The sequence below is a fragment of the Syngnathus acus genome, chromosome 3 (assembly GCF_901709675.1).
Source record: "Syngnathus acus chromosome 3, fSynAcu1.2, whole genome shotgun sequence".
Taxonomy (NCBI): Eukaryota; Metazoa; Chordata; class Actinopteri; order Syngnathiformes; family Syngnathidae; genus Syngnathus; species Syngnathus acus.
The window spans coordinates 4312886-4339625 of NC_051089.1; the positions used below are offsets into that span (position 1 = coordinate 4312886).

The following is a 26740-nucleotide window of genomic DNA, read 5'->3' on the forward strand; positions in this document are numbered from 1 at the left end:
TGAATTTTGTAATTTTGAACGCGAGCGTGCGAGCTTCAGGCCTACATCGTAGTCCGAGGCACATCCGTAAAAAAAAAGCTTACATTTTCTATCAAATTAAAAGCGAAGGCAGCCTTTGATCTTTTAATCCGCCCGCTCATAAGGTTGCGAGATAAGCAGCCGTGACTAACGTCTCTCTTTCTAATAGTCTTGAAAGAGCCGAGCCCACATAATGAGCCCTTTTAGCCCCTTTTGAAGACATATTGGACTCAAAGTCCGTATTTAGCGGATCTGGCATTCAATGGACGCCTTTGGATAGTCCACCGGGAGCGTTGGTGTCGCTATAAAGCTCCAGGTGGGGGGATCCTGGAGCTCCTTTCTGTCTTTATTTATTGGATGTTGCAATGACACACCCTTTCAAACATTCAAATGAAGAGAGCGGGCTCCAAGAAACTCGAGTAAGATAGCAAATTGGAGACTGCAGAGTTTAAAACTGCAACATGGAGAGCAAATAGCGTGTACTAATGTTAGCATGTGTTTACAGCCATGCATACTGAGTACTAGCTTCTTCTGATTTTCTTTGACCATGATGGGCCAATTCTTATGGGATCTCAACATGAAAGAGGTGGCTTCTGATGTCTTGAAAACGCCACAGCACTGAGCAAAGCCTCCTGACGCCGCCTCGGTGGGTGACGGGGCCGCCTGCTGTTAACTTGTAACGTAACTGATGCTTTTACCTTGTTAAAGATGCTCCCTGCTTGGTGAGCTGGCTAATATGTCTTCTCCCACTGTGTGGAATATTTAAAAGGATTTCAAAAGGAGGAAAGTGAAGATAGAAACTGTTTGGATCGGGAAAATATCTCGCCAAAAACACACACCAAGCTGACATGCTAATGCTAGCAAACATGCTAATGCCTTCGTTATGAGGCACACGAGCAGTGGCCAAGGCCAAATACTAACAATGAACTCCGGTTGGCCTTCTTCTTCTTCCACTTCTCCCTCGTCTGAACAATGCCAGGAATGCTGCGTTTGATTGATGTCGTCTGTCTCCATCTCTTGGCGGCGCCTTTGCTTCGCAGATGTCTTCAGTATGTTGGCGAGTGAAAACAGGGATGATGTGCGAGCGAGCGATGACACGTGCAGTAGCAAACATAAGCCCCTTTCACGACGCAAATTTGCGTGCGCGTGTCCCTTTAAACCGCTTACGCAACTTGTCTGATCGAATTTGATCATTGTCAAATGACAAAACTTTGTACTCTGGTCTCGGTTGTAGATGTACAACAACCAAATGCGTTAGCATCGGACGTGCGTGTATTTGACTCCATAGTCTCGACTTTGCTGTAACAATCCAATCAACAGTGTTTTTGCTTGTTGCACTGCATGTTACCCTCCAAACATGGCTCCTCCAAAGACACATATTTTGCTCCTTTGCGTTAAACATCAATGCTTTCTCAGAAGCGGGGTCTCGCCTCCTTTGCCAGGCGTCCCTCGGGGTGCGTCTGAGCGGCGGTCCCGCCTGTCTGAGCGGCGGTCTCGCTTGTCCGAGCGTAAAAAGCCATCGGTAAGCTAATTGGCGGCGTGGAGAGGAAGATGGCGCCCGTCGCCGTCGTCTTCCATCAAACGAATCGCAGCGGGGCTTTGATCGTCATGTTTTATTCATGTCATTACGACGCCTGCCGACGTCGACGCCGGGTTTGAAGATGAAGCGGGCCCGTGTCAATTAAAGCCATCGTGCATTTTTTTGAAACGCTGAGGATGGCACAAAAGCCTCTGTGATGTGTAGTCTGATCAAATATTGTTTCCTATTATTGTTTACTCGCAAGCAGGAGGCGCTCCAGTTAGTTCCAGATCACTTTGAGGCAGGGCATCACAAGACAGAACGCCGCTAACTTATCAGAGACCGCTTTCAAAAGCTCGCCGCCGAGCCAAAAGCTTTGGAATGTGTGTGATCCTCAAACCAGACCGCGCTGACAACATGCTTTCAACTGTGTCGCGATAGACACACATCGTCCTTTTGCTGACTTACTCTGTTCAAATATCTGCAAAATGTTTCGCAAGACATCATCCATCCATTTTTAATACTTGCTTGTCCTCATTAAGGTGAGCCGGAGCTTATCCGAGCTGACCTTTGGGTCACCGTGACGCTAGCTAAGCTAATGAGCTAACAAGCTAAGCTATGTGATCATATTTTTTTTTGTCTAGGCCTAACCAAGAAATATTTCAAAGAAAGCTTTAGTCTTAAAAGTGGGCTGGTTGTATAACTCCAGATCAAACCCCAAACATCCAACAACGACGACGTTTGATTATGTTCTCAAAGGTGAAGCTCGGACAACTTTGTTTTCTTGTTTTCAATGTGGCCAAATAATGCGAGTTTGAGTCTGAAAGTAAACGGCGAGCGCATTTGATCAGCGCGGTCAAGCCACCGCGCCCCTCAAGAGGATTTACGTGCGTAGACGACATGAAAGCAGTGAATCCTCGAGAGTTTGAAGTTCTTCGTTTAAACTTAAGAAGATTTAGATCAAAAGGTTAGAAAGGGAGGGTAGGAAAAAAATACGCTCACAGGACGGAGGGGGGGTGAAGAAAAAAAACACGTAGCCTTCACGGTGCTAAGCTGCACAAGTTCACAGCCGCGTAGGACGCAGGACTCGCTGAGATGAAAGGCTTGAGAAGACTGTCCGTCCGTTCATTTGGATTCAAACTGACTGAACAAAGTCAAAAGAACGACTGCTTTCTCGCAACTAAACTTCCATTGGTAAAACAACTTTTCACAAAGCTAACCATCACACTCGACCTAAACTCAGTCCTAACTATAAAACTAACTCAGCTCCGACTTGTAAGTCGACTTGTTTTCACGACATTTTTTTTCTACGAGAAGGAAGAGAGAGGGAGAACTAAATGTGACGGGAGATTTGAATCGTTCCTTCCATTACTCATCATGGGGAATGTGAGGTTACTGGCCAACAAACAAGCTAATGGCTGTTTAATTACAGTTTGTTTACATTCAACCTTGAGTTGCCGCCGCATCACTAGAGTACCATTTTTTTTTTTGCCTCCTGGCATCCTCACACTGGTCGTTTCATTTTCTTGACCCCACTGACTTTGAACTTGACCTTTGCCCAACAGGGACAAAAAATAATTACATTCATTTATTATTATTTTGTCATTTTTATATTTATGCTTGTGAACTAAAGCTGAGTTGAGTAACCCTCACCCCTCCCCTTAACCCAACCTTCACCTCGCCATTGCCCTAACCATAAACCTTACCCTGAAACTCGCACTCAGTCTAACCCTCACTTTCCATACTCTTTGTTGACATGGCAAAGACATTCCAGTCGGTCCTGGTCCCGCGTTGGTGCTCAACAGGCTCTTTTTTTTTTTCCTCCCCTTCCATCTTCCATCTGGCGAGCGTACAAAGCTCCATCACTGGCACTTTTGGATGGGCCGGCGAGGGGTTCTGGTGCCAAACGAGCTGCGAGCCGTTGTTCTTTTCATCCCCGTTAAGCCACTTGGCCCGAGGCGGTGTCGAGAACGACACAAAGAAGAAAAGGAGGCCGAGCGGGGACTCTCGCCACTTCATCCTCGCACCCTCTCTCTCTCTCTCTCTCTCTCTCTCTCTCGATGTGCAATGCGAATCCTTTGAGCTCTTCATTTACATGTATGCCAACAGGCCTTTTAATGCATTTAAAAGTTGGACGGCGTTCAAAGGGAACTATAATTCCTCCAGAAACGAGCCTTTTGAAGACTCTATCTTGTTCTTTCTCTTCTGGCTAATCTCGTCGTTCCTCGCCGCGCTATGCCAATTCTCCTCACCGCCAATTAAGCTTGACATTAGCATAAAACTTTTTTTTTTTTTTTTTTGTAAGAGTGGCAATGAACAGTGTTCCCCGGCCAATCCTTAGTCTTCCTGTTTTCTTACGGTTACCTAACGGGAATAACAAGGCCGAGGACTTCATTAATAACCTGTCAACATGTTTTCTTTTCGAGCTCCCCCACTGTGCGCCATTGCCGATTTTAGCTATTAATGCGCCGCGTGTCGGCGCCGGCTTTCATTTCTCCCTCGACAGAAGGAAGAAGAAGTAGCGGCGGCGTAATTGCCATGAGGAGCGTTATATGAATCAATTAATTATTGGTCGGGCGCGTGGCAAATTGTTTTTTATGAGCTACAAATGTGACCCAGAGGAGAAATGTAACGCGGGTTTTTTCACTTTTCGTCATACGTTCTAGTCAACTACAGATGCCGACGGGAGGCGTTTGTTATTATTTGTATATTTTCGGAACATGATTAAATAATCGTGAACCTGATCTGGTCCGAAGGTGTAAATGTGAGATTGAATTGGCTGATGACCATTTACAAGATGCGTCACCTGGCGCAAACGGGATCATTTTTGCCAACTCAATAATTTCCTTGTAGACGGGAAAAAAAAAAAAAGACTCCCGTCTGGAAGTAAATTGACAGAATGCCACCCCCCTACCCTCCACCCCTGAAGTGGGCGAGCGCGCCATTAGCAGCAAGTCGCTCGCACTGATCGTCAGCATTAGAAGGCGCTTTCAACTCCCGCTGGCTGTCAGCAACTCTGGCAGCTCTTAGGCAGCTTTAGCTTCGACTCGGCAGCTTTGCGAGAGAGGCGGCGGTCTGGGGGCTGGTGGAGGAGGGGATGACAAAATCAGTTTCTTGTGCGGTGGATCTGTTAAAAGAGGCTTCGGGATCAAAGAAGGCCTAAGTGGGTCAAAATTACCTTGACCGTCTGAGAGCAGTCAGATTTCCAGAGGCGGGGGCGGCGGCGGCAGCGGGGGCGGCGGGTAATCTGCAATGTAGAGAGCAGATTAACATTTTACAAAGAAGATTCCACCCCAAAGTCATTAGATCAAAGCTTCTTTTTTTTTCCCCCCCGCCGTTTCTTTTTCTCTTCCTCTCAAACGGATGCCAGTGCTTGGAAACACAAATACTGTCATTTGTTACTGGAGTGGAATTTTCATGTGTCGGCACTTTACGAGTACTCGAATGTTATTTCTACTAACTTCAATGGGAAAAGTTGATTTGCCATACGAGCGTTGTCATTGAATCAAAAATCTTTTTGTGTTTTGCACCAATGTGGGACAGTTTCGACAATAAAGATTCCAAGGCTAAACTCACTGTTTTCGCTCTTCTGGATCCTTCGCATGCCTCTCTTTCGACTTCAATCACGAGTAAAATGTCGGGATATATTGACGTACATCATCTTTCCGCACTCCATCAGTGAGTGTTGTAATTTGTGCCCTTGCTAATTTGAGCCCGGCCTTGAGTCCATGTGAGGCGCCCCTCTTAAAAGACACGTTTGAAGCCTGCCGGTCGCCTCGTTTCAAAGCTGCAGCTGTTTTTTTTTTTTTCTTCCCCCCTCCTGGTGTTTGGCGGCTTTAATTGATGTTTATTTTGGAATGGGGGGGGGGGGGGGGGTCCGGTTCTTCCATGCAAATGTCCTACATGCGTCGACTACCGGGTCAAGGGAGCGCTCGGCTTTAGCATGTGCAAAGTGGAGTGCTTAGCGAATGTACAGTTCACGTGTCGTTGCAATAATACGAAAAACAGCATTCACGGCTACGTTTACACATTAGCACGCTTGCCTAATGTTTTTTCCTTCATTTTCTTTTCCAATCGCATTAGCTGTCAAAATGAAATAAAAAATGGCTGCTGTTTTTATTGAACTTTGACTGACTGATAAAACTGCAAGTTTTTTTTTTCCAAGATTAGGCACCAAGTACAAAATGGCCATCAATCAAGTCACTTTGAAATGCCAGATAAATATGTCAAGAGATATACGGTACAGTAACGTAAGAAACATATGCAACGCTGGAGACATCCATGGAGATGAATCGACGCAAGTGTCCTGTTCTGTCTCTCACAAAAAATGGTGGGAGGACAAGCCGGCACGGAATAGGCGGGTGACAAAGTCAACTTGGAAACTCTTTGACTTTGGATGTAGTATCAGAGGCCACAAGGGAAGGGTGGTTGTTTGTTGGGGGGGGTGTCGTCGGGTCTTGATGGTTGTCACGGAGGAGGTCTTCCGCTCGCTCCTCGCCATTTTCCCACCAGTCCTTTTCGCCCAGCCGAGGGGTTGAGCTGTAATTGGGAGCAGATGAGGAGGCCCCTGCGTGCCTCCACGCTGATGTCAACCCGGCTGAGGGAAACACATGGTGGCGAGGAGACGCTGAGCAAGGACGGGGTGCACGTGGCCAGAACACATTGTCGTTTACCTGCCGGCTCGGTTCATTAGAAGCACCTGTGGCTAAAGCCAAACTGGGGCTAACCTTTTGACCTTCTGGACCTAGATTTGACACCTCTGTTCATCACTCCGTTTTTTAGTTAGTTTGTAAATTTGTTAGCAGGTTACATAGGTAATCTGTAGGTAAACTGTTAGCCGTTCACTAGCTTGTTAGCAAGTTAGCTAGCTTGATCAGTCAGTCGGTAAAGCCAAGAACAAGACTGGTATGAACTAGAATTAATTTCTATAAATTATTAAATATCTATATATATATTTGAAGATTAATATATTGGCTAATCCAATCCCGCTACATCCTAACAAGGCACGTATTAATGGCGTGCTGAATGTACATGTGCCTGATGCAGGATGACATCACCATTGCCCCCCCCCCCCTCCCCGCACCCCCCTCCCACATTGGTGGCCCCGACCTGCCTCCCTTGTCTGTGGGAACACCACTTCATTACGTGGAGATGAATTGCCTTATTGTGAAAAGCTCTGGCGGAGTTGGTGCTGGACATTGGGGGGAATCATTCGGTGACCCAGCTTCAGGGGTCAGTACACCCTCTGTTTGGAAAACATCTCACGTAACGCATCGCTGGGCTGACTGGCCGAGTCCTCTGAGTCGAGGGCTCTCTCGTAGCCACGCCAGCGACACGAGGGACACAAACGGCAAACTTCATACCCGGTCATTTCAATTCAAAATAATACAACGCTGAAGACTTTTAGGTTCTTCGTTGCACCATGACACTTTGACACTCTTAAGCTATTCTTGGATAAGTGAAGCACTGTGGATACTTTCCGGTTGGACTGTACACCACGCCCTCCATATTGAGTGTGACCCCCCCAGATAATAAAAGGACTTCACTGATGGCCATTCACGGGCACAGTCTTTGATGGCAGCCATGTGTTTGACCTCGCTCAGAGGACACATCGGATTCTTTTATCAGGTGCAGCTTTGGTGGAGGACTTTGTGCTTGAATGTCACCGCAAACGTCATTGGTCGGATAGCGGCTAAACCAGGTCATCATTTTCACCCACACCCCGGCTGCCAGTCCCTCAACCAGACAACAGTTTATTTAGCTAAGCCCCGAGACGTGGGCCCGCCGTGGAATTCATTACCCGCGGGCCGTTAACGGTCCGTTGGTGTTTGGAATACTTTGAGCAGCCTTTGATATCACGTTTGACCGCAACCCTGTCGCAGAGGCACCTCGTTCGTATTGCAGCCGGTGTTGGATCACGTATTTCCACAGCCAGCGTGTTGACACGGCGTTACAGAAAATTTAATTATTGCCTTGACGTTCAGGTTACATGTCAACACATTAGTTCAGCTAAAATGGGACCGTATCGTATTTCTCATGAGCATTGAGCCGAGACACCTGGATAATGCATTGGATGCAGACTCTCAAGAAGTTGGGGAGATCAGCACACTGAATCACTTCACCATATCTATTTGATAGTGATTACTACTTTCCTATGCAGACATGGCTTTGGCGCAATCTTGTGGTAGCTGACAGAATTACAGGAAAACGTTTTTTTTTTTTGCGAGGAGCTTTCATGGACTGAAAAACCTCTAATAGGTAAATTTGTGAAAAGCAATCCACGGACTCGGCGAGGGGGTCGACCTTTTAGTTTTTTGCTAAGTTGTCCATTTAAGTGCGACTAGCTTGCAAACAGGCATGCCCCAAGCAGCACACTGTAAAGACTTAAAATAATTCCAACGCAACAAAAAACATTTATGTGTGTGTGTGTGTGTTCTTGGCCACCCCACAGATTTGTGCCTGTAGCTGCTTGGCAACAACAACAAAAAAAAAAAAAGTATTTTGGAATAAAAGCAATAAAAGCAACATTTTCTTCAGCGGCTGTGAAAATGCCTCTTACAATGAACAAATAAATAATAAAGCACATGTTTCCTTTTACGGCACTCTTTCTGGCACAAGTGGAGAGCCGGCCTTGAAGAATAAGACATTAATAACACAACAAAGATGTTGGCGGCGTCACTTTTCTTCCTCCAGCTGGCGTCTCTCGCTCAAAGCAACCACTGGAGATTTTGTTTTTTTTATTACATTGTTCTAGCTTCCCCAGAGGGGAAATATAGCGTATATATGAAAACCCTAAACATGCATGTGCACCATATATAAATATGGCCGACTTTCTACCAGCAATTCTGTAGCACTGCGTCATTTTGAAATACAGTCTTGAATCTTGTTTAATTCGTTTGATGAGCGAGCTAGTAACGTACTCGTATTTCAAATTATTTTTGCCCGTTAAAATGCCATTCATTTGTTCCAGCTCTCCAAAGAACATAAAAACACAACAAAAAAACATTAAACAAAACATGAAACATGAACAAAAAGAATGTTTTAAAAAATAAATAGAATGATTTTACTGTCACTGCAGTAAGCAAAAAAAAAACCCACACAAATAAATAAATAAAGTCCAAAAGTGTTAGCGAGTAACTTGAAAAAAAAAAAAAAAATTGGGGCGCTTGTATGTCATTTTTTATAAAGTCTATACTTACCTATAATAACTTGTGAAATTGTACAGGTGATGCAAGGTGACCTGGCCAATGCGGCTCGCTTCGTGAAAACTCCCTAGCTCCGCCCCCTGGTTGTCATGGTTGCAATAGCCCTGTTCTAGGTGGGGTTGGGAGGAGACAGGATGCCCCCCCTCAAAACTGTCTGATTTCAGTGAGGCAATTATAGATTATGACATATGATGTAAATCTTTGGGGTATTTAAAAAAAAAAAAAAATCTGTTTCTGTCACCATCTGCATGTCAAGGCCTCAAATATCCACCAAAGGTTGGGTGTGAATTTTGCAATGAAGATAATGGCCAAGATTTTTTTCTTCTCCTTTTTAACCCCTCGTTCCAGTGAGAGTCTCTTTGAAGCCTCTCAGTCCTGGTGGCTGCTCTTATCTCAGGAAGCCATTAGTTGATCTCCCTTTCTTTTCTTTCACTGGAGTCAGCTTTTATGGCCCGGCAAGTTTTTTTTTTTTTTTTTTTTTGAGAGCTTCTCCTTGCCCCCTTCCCCGTTCCGCCTTCCGTATCGTCACCCCCGCAACACATGACAGCCTGTGTAATTAATGAGCATCATAAAGCCTCTCTTTTCTATTAGCTCGCCATTAGTAAACCTGGCAAGGCTGTCATTTTGGACAAAAACACACAGCTCCTTCATTTGATCCCCACATCAAAGGGGGTACCCCGCTGTTTTGGGCTGAATACACTAATTGTGTCCTCGTTCTGGATGGGCCCACAACCCCCCCCCCCACAACCCGTCGCTTCAAAAAGCCAGCCAGCGCTGAAGGCAAATAGTAGCCAAGCATCGATTCTGTCAGCCTACATTTGCAGAGTTTGCTGCTAACCAAAAGTGATGGCAAGTACCAATAAAAAAAATTTTTTTGCACTGTATTCAAGGAGACTTTTGAATTTCAGACTTCTGCCAACCACCACGATGAGTTACACGTTGCCGCCAATCGGGCCCGGTTGGGGGTTTTATTCCCAAGATTAAAAATACACAAATACATTGAGATGTAAGTATTAAGCACATTTCATGCTCATCTTTACAAAGCGGCGATATTAACGGTACAATTTGCCGACTAATCCCGTATACAAGTTTTTTTTGCTTTACTTTTTGATGTTTGCATAAATTAAAATCCTCTCACCACCTTCACTGTCCTTTGCCACAGCTTAATGATTTTCTCGCTCAACGTGACAAAACAAATTAAGGCCAGAACAGGCTTAAAGCGGCTTACTGTAACTCTTTGAACTGCAAATGATGCTACTGAATATTTGCTGCATGAATAGTATACATAAAAATCCAGCCAAAGATGTAATGCGTTGTAATTTGACACTTTTTTTCCTATAAATAATTTGTGTAATATTATTAAAGTTGTTGTCACCATTTTCTGGCACGTTGAAGGACCAACGCACGCCAGGCGAGCTTTTCCCTTGCATGCGGACCGTCCGCCTAACACGCCACACGCTGGGTGGACACAATGGGGCCCCGAGTCAGGAACCGACACTGTACTCCAGCGCCGATTGTCTTGTGTCCTTTACAACATCTTTTGTTCCCGCGGATAAAAGCGACATGTCGGAGCTTTTTAAGCGCCCGGCAGCTGCTCTCCACATCCTCTCCCCGGACCAACCCACCCCCAATGCGTCAGCCTCCTACGATGTTATATGGACAAACCATTAGGCTGGTTTTACACTGCGGCGCCGATGTAGTTTAAAAAAAAAACAATTGGGCTTATTATAAGCAGATTCTGTTTTTCATCAAAGCTTTTGCCTCTTGGTCACAAGAAAGGCCCGCTCCTGTCTTATAAGGTCATAGAACTTTGTCTCGGAATTGGGTTTTATGTTGGTTTTGCTTCTAACTAGTAAATATTTTGGAGGAAAAATCCAAATATAAAACTGTAAAAAAAAAAAAAAAAAACCTCGCCCTGAAAAAGGCTTTTAACAACTTTAAAAATATAATTTATTGATTGCCATTCATGGCAAAATAATTTACAGAGTTTGAATTTTACTTTTAAGTCATGGGACAGTACAAGGGATAATTAGTTCTATAATGCCACATAACAAATACCGATTCAGTCGTTCAAATAATATCCAGAAAATCATGACGTGAGAGCCCAAGAATGGCTTCCGGCAATTCTGGTGATTAATCATAACTGGAGTCTTTGCGCTTCAAAGATGGATATATGGACCCGTGAGGCCGCTCCTCCATGGGCCCCCTTTCAAAGGACAGGAAGTGTGTCACATGGACAAGATTTTTTTTCCCCACAAATATTCGGGCCCCATTCCTGGAATAACAACATCTCATCTGTGTGTCTAGTTCAAAGGCCAGCCTAGTTCCTCTTGGTACAACATGTGATGATAGAGTCAGGATGTGGGAAAACACTGAGTGGCATCCCCCTTGCCGCCTCCCCCTCCCCGGGAGGGCAACATGTGACCTATCGTCTTTTATACCATGTGAATCATCTTGAATGGACTTGGTATCTCAGTGAGAAAACAAAACTGTTTGGGTCCATTGAGTTTGGCATTGGAAACTTTCTTGGGGCGGGGGTGTTTTTCTTAAAGGGCTAAAAATACATTTCGGTGCTCGCAATACTTTTAGGGATGTTTTGCTACTTTTAATGGAATTTTTTTTTTGTAAAACAACTGCTTGGAAACATGCATTGTATTTTGAGTGCTCTATGAATAAAAGTTAAGTTGACGTTGATTTATTATTTCAAAGCTATACGAAACATGCCCCTCAATTCATGTTTCATTTACGATCTAACATGTAGGATCTATCAGCCATGACAGGAAACACTGTGTAAATGTAAAAAATGAATGAAGAAGAATATTATGTGACACACTTTTTAACGTAGTGAAATAAATAATGGCACCTGCTATTTCGAGGGCATCTGACAGAAATGGGACAAGAAGCATCCGTGTCATATTTGTGTCCGTCTATCATATTGCACCTCTGCTGACGTCTGTCTTTCATTATGTATTAGTGATGACTTCAAAAGAACATCTCGCCGCCTTTCATCTGCTGCAGCAGCCACCCGAAAAGAAGAAAATTAAAAAAAAAACTGTAGATTTTTCCAAAAAGAGCTTTTCATGTCAAAGAGCAGATGTGCAGTGACCACAGCCCCCCTCCTCTCGTCCCCTGGGACCTTTTATGCTAAATGTTTTCTTAGTAACCACTCAAACTGCCTTTTTTCCTCTTGGGTACATTAAAATTTGAATTTAAATTCCATTACATACCCATCCATCCGTTTTCTATACCACTCATCCTGTTCAGGGCCACAGTCAATGGGTGTGTCTATCAAGCGGAAGTAGTCGGAATATGTAGTATCATGTCTTTTATTGTGAAAGGGCTTAAGCGGATGCCGACTGTTGCGGTTCTGCTAGCTTCTTTTGAATCACCCTCGCGAACCCCACCGACAGCTCAGACGCTTGTTTGCTCACCAAGCGTGCAGACGTGTTTGAGTGTGCGACCGCTGCTCCGCTCTCTCCGCGGACTCTTTTCGGATATCTCCCGCTGTCTTCGCCCACCCACTTTGACGGTTCTTTTCGGACTATATTACTCCGTCTGATGGTGTGCACCGATGCCGAGAGATGGGTAAACTGCACTCGAAACATGGTGAGGCTTATTTGGTGTTGTTCAAACTATCGTACGAGTCGTATTTGAGTGTGTTCATTGTCTACTTTCTTGTTTTTCTCGGTCTCCATCCACTGCAAGCCGCTATTTGTAAAGCAAGGGAGAGCCCGGAAGGTGAGCAGCATGATTTTAGAGAACATTTGAGGCACTTTTTTTGAACGGAGTAAAGGAGATTGCTAGTGGTGTGAACATGTGCACGGATCCCCCCCAGCCCTCCCCGCCCCCCCTTCACTTTTCCCCATATAAAATACACAATAATAAAGCCGTCTTTTGTTTCAGGCGGCAGCTTTGTAGTTAATGCCTGTTTGGCTCGGAAGGGACTGGACGACTGGCTGGTGAAGCAGGATTGTCATCTAAAGACCAAGTGCGCGTTGACCACCCGGGTGAGTCAACCGAGGGTCCCCCTAACCTCCCCTCAACACCCCATCTTAGTCCACCCCAGCTTCTCTTTCTCACCCTGCCTGCATGAACGCTTCTTTTTCGCAAAGTTATTTCTTTTTTAACCTTCACTGGACATAAATGAGAGCTGCATATGGTCCACGAGGTATATCATCCAAAATATTAAAATTCATGACGATTTAAATGATCGAATAAGAGAAGAAAAATATGGTACAACAATAACAACAGATGGGAAAACTCGTGAAAATGTTAAATACCTGCTTTTGAACAGCACTGCATTATACTTTAAATAAGAGCTTAAAAAGATCAGAAATGACTCTTGGTATCACGCGGTGCACTACAACCACAATAGAAAATATTTATACAATTATTATGAATACATTTAATATAAAATAGATACATAACACAATTTAATAATTCAATATAACTCATTTTATATTGAATACACAATAATTATTTTGAATAATTAACTAATTATCATTATTGAATAGATTCATTTGATAATGATTAAGTGATATATTAAAATATAACAAATTTATTTTAAAAAAATCACTCTACAATAATTGTTGTATCAATGTATTAAATGACATTACAGTCACACATTTAAATATAATGACATGCAATATGATACAAGATGATTTGTCCAGATCCTTGTCTAAATTCAATCAAATCTTCCTTAGCCCTTAATTGCCTTAGCCCTTGATTACCTCACTCCTTTCAACTTGAAGTGTCGTGGGAATAGGTGAAGTAGCATTTTGGCTAACCGCGCTCATAAACAATCATCTGCGTAAATGTGCCATAATGTCTGAGAGCGTCAATCACAAGCGACAACATTTTGGATCCAGCTCTGAGATCGGATCTTATTTGTTGTTTGATGATGACAATGGGAATTTCAACACTTGTTTGGTCTCTGAGGGAGAATGAAATGTTGGTTTTCAGCCCAGTTGATGTTTCTTTTTTTTTTAAAAAGGCAACAATAGATCAAGCCGTTTTTGAAAGCATGATGGGCTGACAGCCCGGTGATGTGAGGATGGTAGAAGCCGAGGAATGTTGGTCAGGCTCTGCAATGTTTTTGTCTTTTGGTATTGCCGTCGACACACACAGTGTTGTTGTTGTTGTCGTCAAGTGAAGGGGGAAATCCTTTGGAATTGCTTCAGAGGCATTTTAAGCCTCTTTGGTTGGCGGTGTCGTCCTCAAACGGGGAAAATCGGTGGTCGTTGTGAAGGAAAACCAGAATAGGGTTCAACCACCACCCACACTTGTCTATCTACTGAATGCAGCTTGCGAGAGCGGCTTTATTTTTTGCCAATGAGAAGGAATCCAAACCTTCTCAGACACGCCACGGTTTGTAAAGGTCACAATAGTTGCTTTTAAAAATTAGCCCCCGCGATAGGAGCGTTTATTGATGTGCCGGCGAGAAGACAAACTAATCCGCTGAGTCTAAAGTCCTTTGAGGTGTTTCGTTATGCTTGTCTTTCAACGTCGCGTCGTTATCGGCGTTGTTGACACTGTCATTAAGAACGCTGGATTGTTAGTCCAGGAAATAAGAATTTTGATACACAGGCTTCCACCGTTTATGGCGGTAATAAAGAATGCCAGAAGACTCATAACCAAGGACTCCCCTTTGTTGTCGGATCGTGAGAAGTTGAACAAAAAAAAAAAAATGTAAACGTTCCCAAACACTCTGGAACAAAATGATCATTGTTGATGCAGATATATATTTTTTTGGGACTCACCGCCAGCTATGATGGTGCGCCAGTGACTGAGTGTTATTGGCAGGTGGGTCTTGACATATGACATTGGGGTCATGTGATACCCCGTGTCCAGCCTGTCGTGAACCCCTCGAAGCGTCCCCATAAATATCACGTTGTGCCTTAAGCATGTCCTGGTGTAGTCATTGAACATTTTACAACAGCACAGCCCTCATTTCAGTTGTTGCTGATTTTGTGTGCCGCTTCGTTTTGATGAATTTCATATTACCGCAAAAAAAGGGGACGTCTTTAAAATCCCCCCCCCACCCCTTTTCCACCTCCCAACTGGTGCTCCCTTCTGCCCTGGTAGACTCCATCTGTTTGCTCCGTTTACCCGGTGGCCTTGTGTTGCCGGATGAAACGAGACGCCGTATGAAAGGGGGCCCTCGCGGGGGAGCTGTTCCCTATTGACAGTCAAGGCTCCACTTTGCTATTATCATTTTCCCGTATTTTAAAGCTGCCTTTCCGCCAAGCGTCGACGCTCGGTACAGTTCCGACCCGTTCCCTCAGCCTCCGAGCGCAATAAAAGACAGGATGTGATTGGGCGTTGTGTGTTTGAGAGCTGGATGCTGAAAGTACCTTTCACACGCGGGCGGCCGGGCAGGCGGGCGGGCTCCTCTTCTTTTTGTGCGCTTTTGTGACCCTCGCCCCGCCACCCTTCTTCCACCACCGCCGGCTGGCCTCTTGTGTGACGTACGGCCGACTCCCAGCAGGCTTTCCCCCTTCTGTGATCCCATGGGACGAGAGCCTGTTGTTTGCTCTTTGAAGTGGCTGCAAGGAGGGGGCGGCGGGCGCAATTTTGGAGGCACATTCTAAAGGAAAGAAAAGCTTCAGGCTTTTGGGGAGGAGTCGGGGGGGTGGGTCGAGGGGTAGCACCTGGCTGGAGTGGGGGGCCATGTGATTTTTTAAAGAAGTGTTCCCATGAGAGGATGAGTGGAAAGGATGTTGCCCGGGGCGATGCGGTGGTCACTTTAATGCCACAGTTGGTGTCGCACGGTGGGAAAAAAACTTTTGGAGAGTATTCCCTGGAATGATTGATTCGAAGGAGTAATAATGCAAGTGGTTAAAACATCAGCGTTCCAATCTCAGTTTGAACTAAAGTGGTCCGACGACTGACACTTGCGGTACTCCGCCACGTCATGGCCGTTCGATCGGATTCAAAACGATGCTGTATGTTAATATACGCATGTTCTTTTTTTTTTGTCCTGTGTGGAGTCGGATATCCGGATACACTCTAGAGATCAAAGTCTGCTTTGTGGAATGTGCGTGGAATCTCCGGGGATTAGCAGCTAAGGGATTGTGCTTCGTCCCCTCGTCCACATCTGCATTTGGCAATGTGGGCAGCGGTTAAGTCATCTTCACTTTACTAGCCCTTCTTGACCGCTTCTTGGCGTCTTAGTTTGGGGAAGGTGGCAAACGAGAGGTGAGCGGCGTTCCGCGAATGCGCCGAATGCTCCTCTGAGTCTCGTGTTGTTCTCGTGGTGCACGTTTTTAATCACCCACTTAAAAGGCAGCACTCGAGTGGGTGTTTAAGTGTTTAAACCCTGAATAATTCTCCCGTGTTTGTTTATCACATTCTCTCCACCTTCCCTTGCGGATTACTCTCTGGCCCGTAATGTAAATGCTGAATAATTTCACTTGAGCGCTATAAAGCGGCTCTCAAATAGGACAAGATCTGTGTCGTAACAATGAAGTCATGTGATTTTTGAATGTTCTCATTTTCTCATCCTAGTTAGTGCTTAGCTCGTTTATCTCTCAGGTTTAATCAGCATATTATACTACCCGTGGTCATTATTAGCATCATTGACACATTATTGGATTTTTTTATTTATTTTTTTTTAAAGTCAAACAATTTTGTCACTATGCTGGCAGAGAGAAAAAAAAGCAGCATAGTTGGGATGCGGACGGCTCCACGCACGCACTCCAAGTTCCGTAAGCTCAGCTGGAGTGTTTATCCTCCACGTGTGAGAGAGGGCCGGTAACAGAGGCCAAAAGGCTACCCGAGGTAGATGGAGTCAAGGAAGCGGGCGAAGGTAAACATTCGGGAGAGCATTGTGGCGGCGCTTCCAAAGGGTCTCCTCTGCTCTTCCTGTGCCGCCATGTCTGGAGGAATGTGTTTTGGGAGGCGGGAAAAGACAAACAGACCATCTTCTCCTCCAGTGTTTATGCTCCACGGGTGCCCAGGGAGGACCCTCACCCTGTGTGTGCACTTGAAGACCTTTGAATTCACCTCCTCCTACTCAACGTTGAGAAGGACCCCCAAGTTGCCATGTTCTAGCAAAACTCTTGATGGGACGTCAACAGATCACACATGAGTTCATAGCGATTGTTGATCCAAACATATTCAATATCGTAAACAATCGGCGGATGCATCGTGGTCGCCTTGTTTTCGGAATGCTCAATGTTTTTTTTGCACTGGTCACTTGTTGCCAGGCGGAATTTGAGGGGCAACTGGAAGACAGATGTGTTAATTTTACGGTTGGATCGTGACTCTCTGGCACATATTGTATTTGAAGAAAAAAAAACGAGCTCAGAATCATTTTGTGGTGGTTGTGTCTATCGTCACGTTATACGCAGTATAGTTAGCGCTAAAGTTAGCACGTAATTGCACCCTATATTACACAATATGCTACAGACTACAGAACCCATAATTGAGTGTTGAAATGACTCAAAGACAACTACAAGAATATGAAATTTGAAATATGAATTTTCCCTAAAGCAGCATAAAGCACACATGACAATAGTGCAAAGTTAGCCAGCTAGCTAGAATGGGGAAAAAAAAAAACATATATACCAATATATTCAAGTAACGCGAATGGGTCCTGGCATGGTTCCTTGAGACTTTTTCCCTTCCCATGTTGTTTTTTTTTTTTCCCCCGTGGTTGCTACCTAGCGCATTTTCAAAGTTCATGTTCGGAACTCATAAAACAGTGTGTGTGATTTAATGACATGTTGCAACTTTCAGTCATGCGTCGTGCTCCAAGTTCATTATAGACAAGCCATTAATTCCAGGCTGACTATGAATAGAAACGCGCCACTCGCAAATGGCCGCGCTCGCGTACAGTACTTCCAGTCTATTTCGAACGCCGGCATTTACTCGCCTAGCTCGGGCTGTCTTTGTAATTAGAGATTTTAGGCGCACCGTTAAAAGGTCAGATGTGAGGGATGTTTATAGAGGTGGCGGCTGGCAGGACTGTCTTGGACACAGTAGGGGGAAAAAAAAGACTCTGGCCAAGTTGGCGCTGATTTGTTGAACATGAACACTTGAGAGGTTTACAAGGTGTGGGAAATATGAGTTAAGATAAGATGAGTTGGTTGTAAATCATAGTTAGCGTTTAACACGTTGAATCGTATAACATCGCATGTTGCCGGTAGGCATCCGGATTCTGTTATATATTTACAGAGGAATTTCATTTATTGAAAGATTTGATATTTCCTCAGTTTTAGACGGTTATATGAGACTTTTTCAAGGATACAAAGAGTGCGTGATAAATGAGTATGTTGTTTGATTGTTAGTGATATATGGCACATTCTATTTTATTTTATTTATTATTTATGGTTTGTGCCTTCTTGTTTTTGTTTTGTGTCGCCTACTTGTATGTCTCGTCACCGTGGGATGGAGGAAACGGAATTTCGGTTTCTTTGTGTGTCTTGACATATGAAGGGATTGACAATAAAGCTGACTTTGACTTTGACTTTGACATTCGGATACAAATTTGAGATCCCAAGTTGTGACCGTATCAATAGAACTCTGTCGGAACCTGAGGACCACTTGTACGGTTAGCGTTTGAGGGAACAATTTGTGAATTGTTGAATTTTTTTTTGACTCCTCGACATGGCACCGTTAGTTTCAATCAAGGGATTTATGAAATTTCAAGTCAGCACAATGTGGAACAGTGAGTGCCATCTCGAGGAGTGAAAAAAATACAACTGGTTCAGGAAGCAAATTTGAAGCTTTGTTCCCCCCCCCTTTGCTTTAAATGAGGATAAGCAGCTGCAATTTGACTCATAGCATATGTAGTATTTTTAACTGTTTACAATTTCACTGTAGTGTAGTTTGTGTTTATGCTGCAACATAATTGACACGTATCAAGGACATCCGATTTTTAGTGGCATGTCGAAGAGACCCGATACCGATCTGGTGTTATCTGATACCAGGAGCGAAGGTCTTTGCAGGTGTAACTCGTGCCAAATCTGCACAACCAAGTAAAGTCTTAACAGTTAATTAATTATTATGCACATCCTTAATGCATCGTGAAACGGTGACACTCGAGGAACCAAAAAAATAGGAACGATTTTAGAGGAGCCTCCTGTCCCGTGAGGAATAAGCGAGCGTTAAAAGAGGAAATCCTTTGACTTTGACACAGCCAAGTGTTTCCTTTCATCCGTCTGGTGCGCTGAAAGGTTGAAGTACCTGTCACTTCCTCTGCGCCCTTAAGGTAAGACTTCCTCATCGCGCCACTCAAGTCTGGCGTCAGACGAAGAACTAATTGTGAGAGCCCTCCAGACCCGTCTAAGCGCGCTCTGCCGCACTTAAAGATCAGCGAGGCTGCCACAGAGTCGTCTGGGCTCTTCTAATCCGTCCTGCTTTCCATTAGCGAGTGTGACACGTGTAAGCGTGGCGCCTCGCAGCAGGACAGTTCCAGAGATGACTCATTTCCTTTTGAGGACACCCGACGAAATCCAAACAAGATCCAAAGAAGCTTGTGGAAATGAGACGTGTCGTTTCACCCTCGCCGTCTTTTCTTTTCGTCATTCTTTTGGAAGTCGATTTTACTGTGAATATTCAGAGGGCAGCAATTTTATAATTTTGTCACTTTTGGCAGGCTTGGAGCACCTGTAGTTCGGGGCCAAGCGACAGTCTGTCGCCTCGCTAGCCCACACCCTTAGCTTAGCGCGTCATGCAGAATCACAGCCTTAACGGGTTGCCTCTGAGAGAAAGAAACAATTCTGAGGGACCTTTCTCGAAGTTTATGTCCCGTCTATCCCAGAAGGATGCCCTTTTAAAAAAAATCTCAATTGGCAGCATACACATTTTGGGCTGTGATTTAAAAAATCTATTAAAAAATATCATGAATACAATAGTATAAAATATAGAACAAAATATTTTAAAAAATAATTCAGCCAATTAAGTCAACTAAAATAACATAAAATTATAAATAAAAAAATAGAATAATATGAATTATATAACACAATATTTAAAAAAATAATTCAGCTAATTAAGTTAACTAAAATAATATAAAATAATTAAAGAAATAAATAAAGCAGCTAATTAAGTCAACAATTCATTAGAAAAAAAAAATCTTAAAAATGCCAACTCCAAGCATCAATGCCGAGAATTCTGTTGAGCGCATCCGCCTCTTTACAATTGATGCAGACGTTTTTATGCCAATGAGAGGTGCTTCTGTCTTGCGCATGAACTGAGGGTTGCGGTTCATCTAAATTTGCTGCAGGGGCAATCATGCGGTTCAACTCTTGCTCTTGACGTATCGTATCAACCCGCTCCTCCCCTGTGCTGCGGTAGCGCTTTGATAAACAGTGTGATAAATGTTAATTGCAGCGCCTGTATGTTTTTCAAGCGCTAATAACGACGCCTACCTTGAGCTAACAGGTGGGGTTCGCAACCCCCAGGGGATGACTGCCTTGTAAAAGAAAGAGTATAAAAGCTTATCTTTGCAGGTGTAAAAGTTTTCTAAACGGGTCATTAAAATGTTGGCCAACTTCACACAAGAAACACAAAAAGGGAGGGAGGGATGGGGAGTGGACGGCACATTGAGATCGGCATGTTTGCAAGACGCTCAAATGAGGCTCGTAAAGCTCCACTATTAGTACACGTAGAAAAAAAAGTTGTTTGAGTTTTGGGTTGGAACAAATTTTTGGCCTTTTAAGATACGGGCGTATAAACCTGTTTAGTGGGGCGTCAATTTTATTTTATTTTTTACTGTATAAGAACATAATGTAAACACAAACGTGCTGAACCCCAAGCGTGACTTCAAATGTCTCCTCTGTGTGTGGTTCTGCGTCGAGATACTTGCCAACCGACCTGCGTCGCGATGGTAACCCTTCTGGCACGTCCAGCCTCCGGTGTCGCTCAGCGTGCGCCGCGCTTTAATCACAGCGCAGCTTCCTCAGAACTGCCCGCCCGGATGCCAACGGACGGTGACTCCGTGGCTATAATTTGCTCCCCGGGGGCACAGGAAGAGAGGCGGGTGTGGCGTGACGGAAAGGATGTCAAGCGTGGGGCCTCAAAGTTTGTTCCAGAGAAGGTGTCTGTCTCGAATTGGCAAAATGGCGGACGGAATTTGGAAGCACAAAAACAGTGATCCTTCGCTACTTCGTGTTTCATCAATCGCGGCTTCACTACGTCACAATCTTCCAAATTAAAGGAAACATTTAAAAGTCAAAATAAAACTTCTAAATTGAGGAAACATGTGTCTAACCTTTAGGACAATGTACTATTGCTCCAAATGTTCGTTTACATTCTTTTAGAAGTCCTTTTCGCGTGATAGCACGATCGCGCATTAGGATATTTCCGCTAACTCGTTAGCCTGCCCAGTACTTCTTGTTGACCGTACTTCGCGGATTTCACTTATCGCGGGTGGTTTTTGGAACCAATTATCCGCAATAAACGAGGGATTACTGTATATCAAAGCTAAATAGACTTGCAGTGTTAGCGCAGGTTAGGTGAGCTCCACCAGGCTAGCATTAGCTCCACTAGGCTAATGACTCAAATGAAATGACTCAACTCCAAAGACTTCCTTATCAAGTACATTAAAAAAAACTTCCTCTTGGCACTGCCTTCCTGCATATCTCTGCTTTGTATCAACTTTGACATCTCGCTAGTATCCCCGCTGTTTCCCGAAACCGGTTCAACGTACCGTAATAAGCGTCAGTAACAGATTCATCTTTCGGACCGTGGAGCAACACGGAGACATTTATTTGCCATAACGATCAGTCTTCCCTCCCTCCCTCCCTCCCTCCGCGCATGGCTTGCATCAGCTTTGCAACGTGTTTATCTGAGATCGTTATTTCATGTGCGGAAAACGGATCTCCTTTGAAGGCGGCCGAGTCGGACTGCTGTGGCTCATATCAACACCCTCAATCTTGGCTTCATCTCAGGAGCACTCTGGGGGTGGGAAAGCAAAAGACCCTGCGGTGTTTAATGACGGTGGTTTGTTTTTGTTTTCGCGATGTAAATTGGGAGGGTGGGCGCAGTTTCGGGTTCTTGGCCTTTTGAAATCGCTTCAACTTACACTCGGTGGAAAAAGCAAAGGTATTTCCTCTGGAAGGTTTAGTAACACTACACCTTGACGTTAATTAGCAGTTTTGGCATCGATGTTTTACAGCTGGATAAGCGCTTTGTCGAGAATCGGAACGCCGCGCAGCTGTTCTTTTCGTCAGACTATTCACAAATTGAATAATTGACTTTTCTTTTCAGTAGAATCTATCCTCACTCAAATACTTTTATTCAGTTCTCTCAGACGATTTTTCTATTATCATTAATATGTTGGATATTTACATTTTGCTTTCCTGATATCAGGTGTTATGCAACAGCTTGCCCATGGACACATTTTCAGAAAATGACATATTTGAAAATATTTACTCAGTTAATTTCACACTGTAGAAGCTCTGAAAAGTGAATTTTCCATAATATTGAAGAGCTGTCATTCAGTGATGTCATATTAGAACTAGAAAAATCATTCCAATGTTTATAATCAAGGGACAAATAAACTTAACTTTGCTCGGAAGCGTCCAACATCCTCGAGTCGTTATGGCAAAACATGATCTGGTTGTCATTCTCTGGGAACCAGGAATCATCTTGCTAATAGGACAACAGTTCAACCTTGGCTGTGCTCTGCGTTCGACTGAGTGACAATCTATCATTGTGGTTCCCCTCATTATTTTGGCATTGTGACCCACACACACACACACACAAAAAGTACTTCTGAAGGCGTTTCCGTGCTCCGGTTGAGCGGCCGAGTCGGAAGCATCCAGTCGCGGCCTTAATGAGATTTTTTCCGCGTTTTGATAGAGCGCCAGTAGCCGCCGTCGCCGCAGTTCCAGAGGCCCGCTTCGACCGGGGCCCTGGCCCTCGATCAGGGGGAGCTGTCGACGGCCGCATAAATTGTCAGCTTGTGTGGCGGCTCACCGAGGCAGAAAGCTCGCAGACCAAAGAGGCCTTGTGGGACTTTCCCACAATCACATAGAAGTACATAGTAGGTATAATTTAACGTAGCCTTTTTTTTTTTTTTCTTTCTTTCAAACACAAGGGGGAAAAAAAGCTAGTAAGTCCATGTCAGCGGTGCCAAAGTTAGTAAGGTGCCAGAGGCCACTTTTTGGTGGCCAAAGCCTTTTAAAATTAACTACTCTGTAAAAACAAAAAGAAAAATCATAATGAAGTACCAAGGGATGCTAAATACGCAGTAACAGAAGTGAACTGAACGTAATTAAGCCCGATTAAAAAGTTATTCGTGGGCCAACCGAATCCTAATTTTGGTGGGGCTTTCCCAGACTGAAAAACTCACTGAATCATTGAAAGTTTAAATATCCCTCCAAACATTGTCATGATTGTATGTGGTTTTTTTTTTTTACATTTCAGAACTTGGGATTTCACATAAGAGAAAATGGACGTGCTTGTTCCAGTGTAAAATGATCAAAAGGCTTGTGATATATTTCCCATTTTAACACAGTCCAGAACAATTCCAGTGGTCACCTCTAGTATACTTAATAAAATGGTTTCCATCCATCATCACAGACAGCAACCAATTAGCACATTCCTGCATCTCCTGTTTCTCATGCTGTTGGCTTTCCCTGCAATCATTTTGCACCATTCATCATCAACAAAAAAAAAAGAAAAAAAACATCCAAGAGACTCGATCTTAGTGTTTATGGATTAGAGGAATTAGTGTGATGTCGACCATGGAGTCGTTTTGTCTTTGAAACAAAAATGTAATGAAAGCCAGTTACTAATTATTTCATCAAGTTTAAAAGAAAACAGGAAAACAAACAACTAGTTGGTGATGGAGATGTGCTTTTTTTTTTTTTATTTAATCCATGTCTGGGACAAATTATGTTCGATAGATCAATAATATATCTGTCTGATGTCTTAGTAAATTTTGACATCTCATGTGTATCTAATTGACCAAATCCTTAAAAATAATTGTGGCACATAATTCAGAACAACTTTGATCTACATTTTCATCCATGAAATATGTAGCCAAAAAAATGTTCAATATTTACTGCTGACATAAAACTGTTGTCCTGACTAAAAAGACTGAGCTGTTTGAAAACATCCCTCAAATAGTTGTGTTAGTGTTCCCCCTCGCTGTGCCGTCGCTTGGGCCCGACTGCCAGTCTTTGTGGCCCTGCAATTATCCTTCCCGTGCTGATGTAAAACTTTGTTTGCGTATGGACATCTGACTGCCCGCGGTTAGATGTCGGCTTGCCACTCTGTGTCGGAATGCCACGCTGTGGATTTGCACTGTTTGTTTTTTATGTGCCAGAAATGAAAGACTCGCTGATATACGGGCATGACTCAATGTTCTTTCCTTTCTTTTTCTCTTTCAGGACTCCATGAATGAAGCTCAGCAGATTGGTGATGAGCACTACCGCTTAGAAGGTAAGCTATCAACCAACTCTTTTTTTTTTTAATGCCATATATTGTGCTGGCATCCTCCAAGGTCTCCACCCCCATCACTCTCTAAACCCCAGCAATGTGCTGATGAGGTCCCCTTACTCCCCCCCCCCCCCCTCCCCTCCCTTCCCCCAATGCAAAGATTGCCCCCTAGTGTGACATGATCCTCGGATTTGGAAGCCTCTCCTTCTCTGCTCAAAGTGGGACTCGCACGAGAGCTGCCGACACCCACACGGAATGCAGAAAGGTGATGGAAATGGGGAAATTGGCAAAATGTGCACGCGTTCAGGCGCTCTTATCCTTTCTCCAAGGATCCTGTTGATTTTAAAGTAGCTCAGTCTGTTTGAACAAAAGTCTGTTTTGAAAAAACAAACATCAATCTAATTCAAGTCTCAAAAGCAAAATATATTAGTCTCAAAGCCATTTCTTCTTAAAAGTTTGTTTTCTCCGCTTTTTGGTCAGAAATGAGGGTTTTTGGGTGAAACCATCCTATGTTCTACTACTGATTGCCAAAGAACAGATAAAGCTAGAATTGTTTTTTCTTTCTGCTGGGGGGGGGGGGAGAAAAACTTTCATTTAGCAGGTAGTCTGCTTCTAATAATAATGCATAATCTCATTTGAAAAGTAACCCGAGATGCTTTTTTGCTTACATGTGCGCTGGCTAGCAATTAGGCTGCTAAGAAAACCCCCTAAAAAAAAAAAAGTAGGATTAAGTCCCTTGATCACCAGATGAAGAAAATGTGACTTCTCCTGGCCACAAAGGCAGAGTCATCCTACTGATCCCCACGCATTTAGCCTTGGAAGAAGGACAGGAGGCAGCAGATATGTGTAATACAGCAGCCAAGCTGGATGAGCTCGAGCATGGCAGCGTTCCCAACCTGCGAGACTCGGATTGCCCTCGCCGTGCCCCTCGGAGCCAATCCCACGGCAGCTTCCTGGCGTATAGACTTCTAAAAGGGCGGGTGGGGGGGGGGCGGGTCAGTGATCCTGCATTACTGTTTCTCCTCCCGGCGTTTCAGTAGCTATCTCGCCGCCATATTGAGCCTGCCGCCGAACAGATTTGCCCCCTCACACACGATCAAACAGCGGGAGCCCCTCCTCTCTCAATATCCAGAAAAAAAAGTTCCCCGGGATGTCGCCTTTCATTTCCGGCTTCCTCCCAACGAGGAGGGGATGATCAGACGCTTCGGCTTTGATCCGCTTTCGGATGGCGCGGGAAGAAAGTGGGCCGTCGTGTTGTGTCTGCTGCCCCGGCTGGCACGCAAACAAACAGTGTTTCCGATTTGACTCGGCTTAATTAATTAGTGATTCTGTTTTTATTCCACGCGCCGGACTGATCCTCTTCCAGAAGGTTGGAGGATGGGGGACTTCAAAGTGAGGATGGGAGGAGAGGCGAAAAAGAGAGGGAGAAGGGGGTGTGGTCTGTAGAGGTGGGAAAACTCAACTCGAAAGTACTTAAGTAGAAGGACAGAAGATACCTGGGTAAGAAAATACGAGTTGAAGAAAATGCGCACAAAATAGTTTGCTGGTAAAATGTTCACATTGCTCGTACTGAGAGAAAAAAAAAAATCAATCACAGTTTTGCGAAATTCTGATGGGATAATCAGGACTAAAATAGCAAAGTATAAAAAAATTCTTCTTACCCGAGTTTGTTTTTTTTACCCCCCCCAGATGAGAATTTTTGAATAGCAGAGGTTTGTGGTTTTAAGGCTGGCACAAGACGCAGCTTTTATTTATAGTGTATGTGCTCGTAGTTTGAACTGACGTATAACTGCACAGCCTTGTACTGAGTGCTGTTCCTAATATTTTGCTCTGCCAAAACAGTCAGGAGACAGGAACTCAAATGGACTGAAAATTGTTGTCTGGCCCAAAAGGCTCTATAGAATTTCTTCACCACTGGTTTTATGGTCCTGTAAATGAAATACCAATAAAAACGTAAAAATATCAAATATGATAAAAATAAAGCTGCCTCGCTTCCATTAATTTGCCGCTGCTACTAAATTCCCCCCAAAACTTTGAATGCCCCCAAATAATGCAAACAAATGTAGGAAACGAAGCAGGTCTTCCTTGATGTCAGGAGCTAGTTTGCCCACGGCTATATAACTATGTAACGACCATATTACTTTTGTGTAATTACAGCTGTTTGGCTATAATCCAAGGGCCAACCTATCCTCAGGTCAGGGCGGCGCCCACCATTTGAGGCTGACAATTTTTTTTTATGTGTTTGCAGTGGCCCTGCCCCCGGAGAAGACATCCGGCGGCTGCTGCTCGGATGACAAGACCATGCTGCAGCGCGATGGCAAGCAGCTCCAGTTTGAAGTAAGTTTGTCCACACGGAACACGATCTTTATTAACTACCGTATTTTCCGGAGTATAAGTCGCACCAGCCCAAAAATGCACAATAAAGGGGAAAAAACATATATAAGTTGGATTTTTGGGGGGAAATTTATTTGACAATATAATTTCACATATAAGTCGCTCCTGAGTATAAGTCGCACCCCCAGTCAAACTATGAAAAAAAAACTGCGACTTATAGTCCGGAAAATACGGTAAGTGGAAGCTAGGCCAGACAAAGACACACACGTGCCAT

The 26740-nt window shown here is 44.1% G+C and overlaps 1 protein-coding gene across 3 annotated transcripts in view; it reads left to right on the forward strand.

Moving 5' to 3' along the window:
- Positions 1–26740, forward strand: part of nkd1 (NKD inhibitor of WNT signaling pathway 1) — a 34467-nt gene that overhangs the window by 3929 nt on the left and 3798 nt on the right. For 2 of the 3 annotated variants that reach the window (XM_037248582.1, XM_037248584.1), the window contains exons 4-8: positions 10138–12348; positions 12448–12480; positions 12646–12749; positions 24084–24135; positions 26381–26469. In XM_037248582.1, coding sequence (XP_037104477.1) covers positions 12324–12348; positions 12448–12480; positions 12646–12749; positions 24084–24135; positions 26381–26469 — 303 coding nt within the window. In that variant the 5' untranslated portion in view covers positions 10138–12323. The remainder of the gene's footprint in view (positions 1–10137; positions 12349–12447; positions 12481–12645; positions 12750–24083; positions 24136–26380; positions 26470–26740) is intronic. The other variant, XM_037248583.1, reaches the window with a different exon arrangement.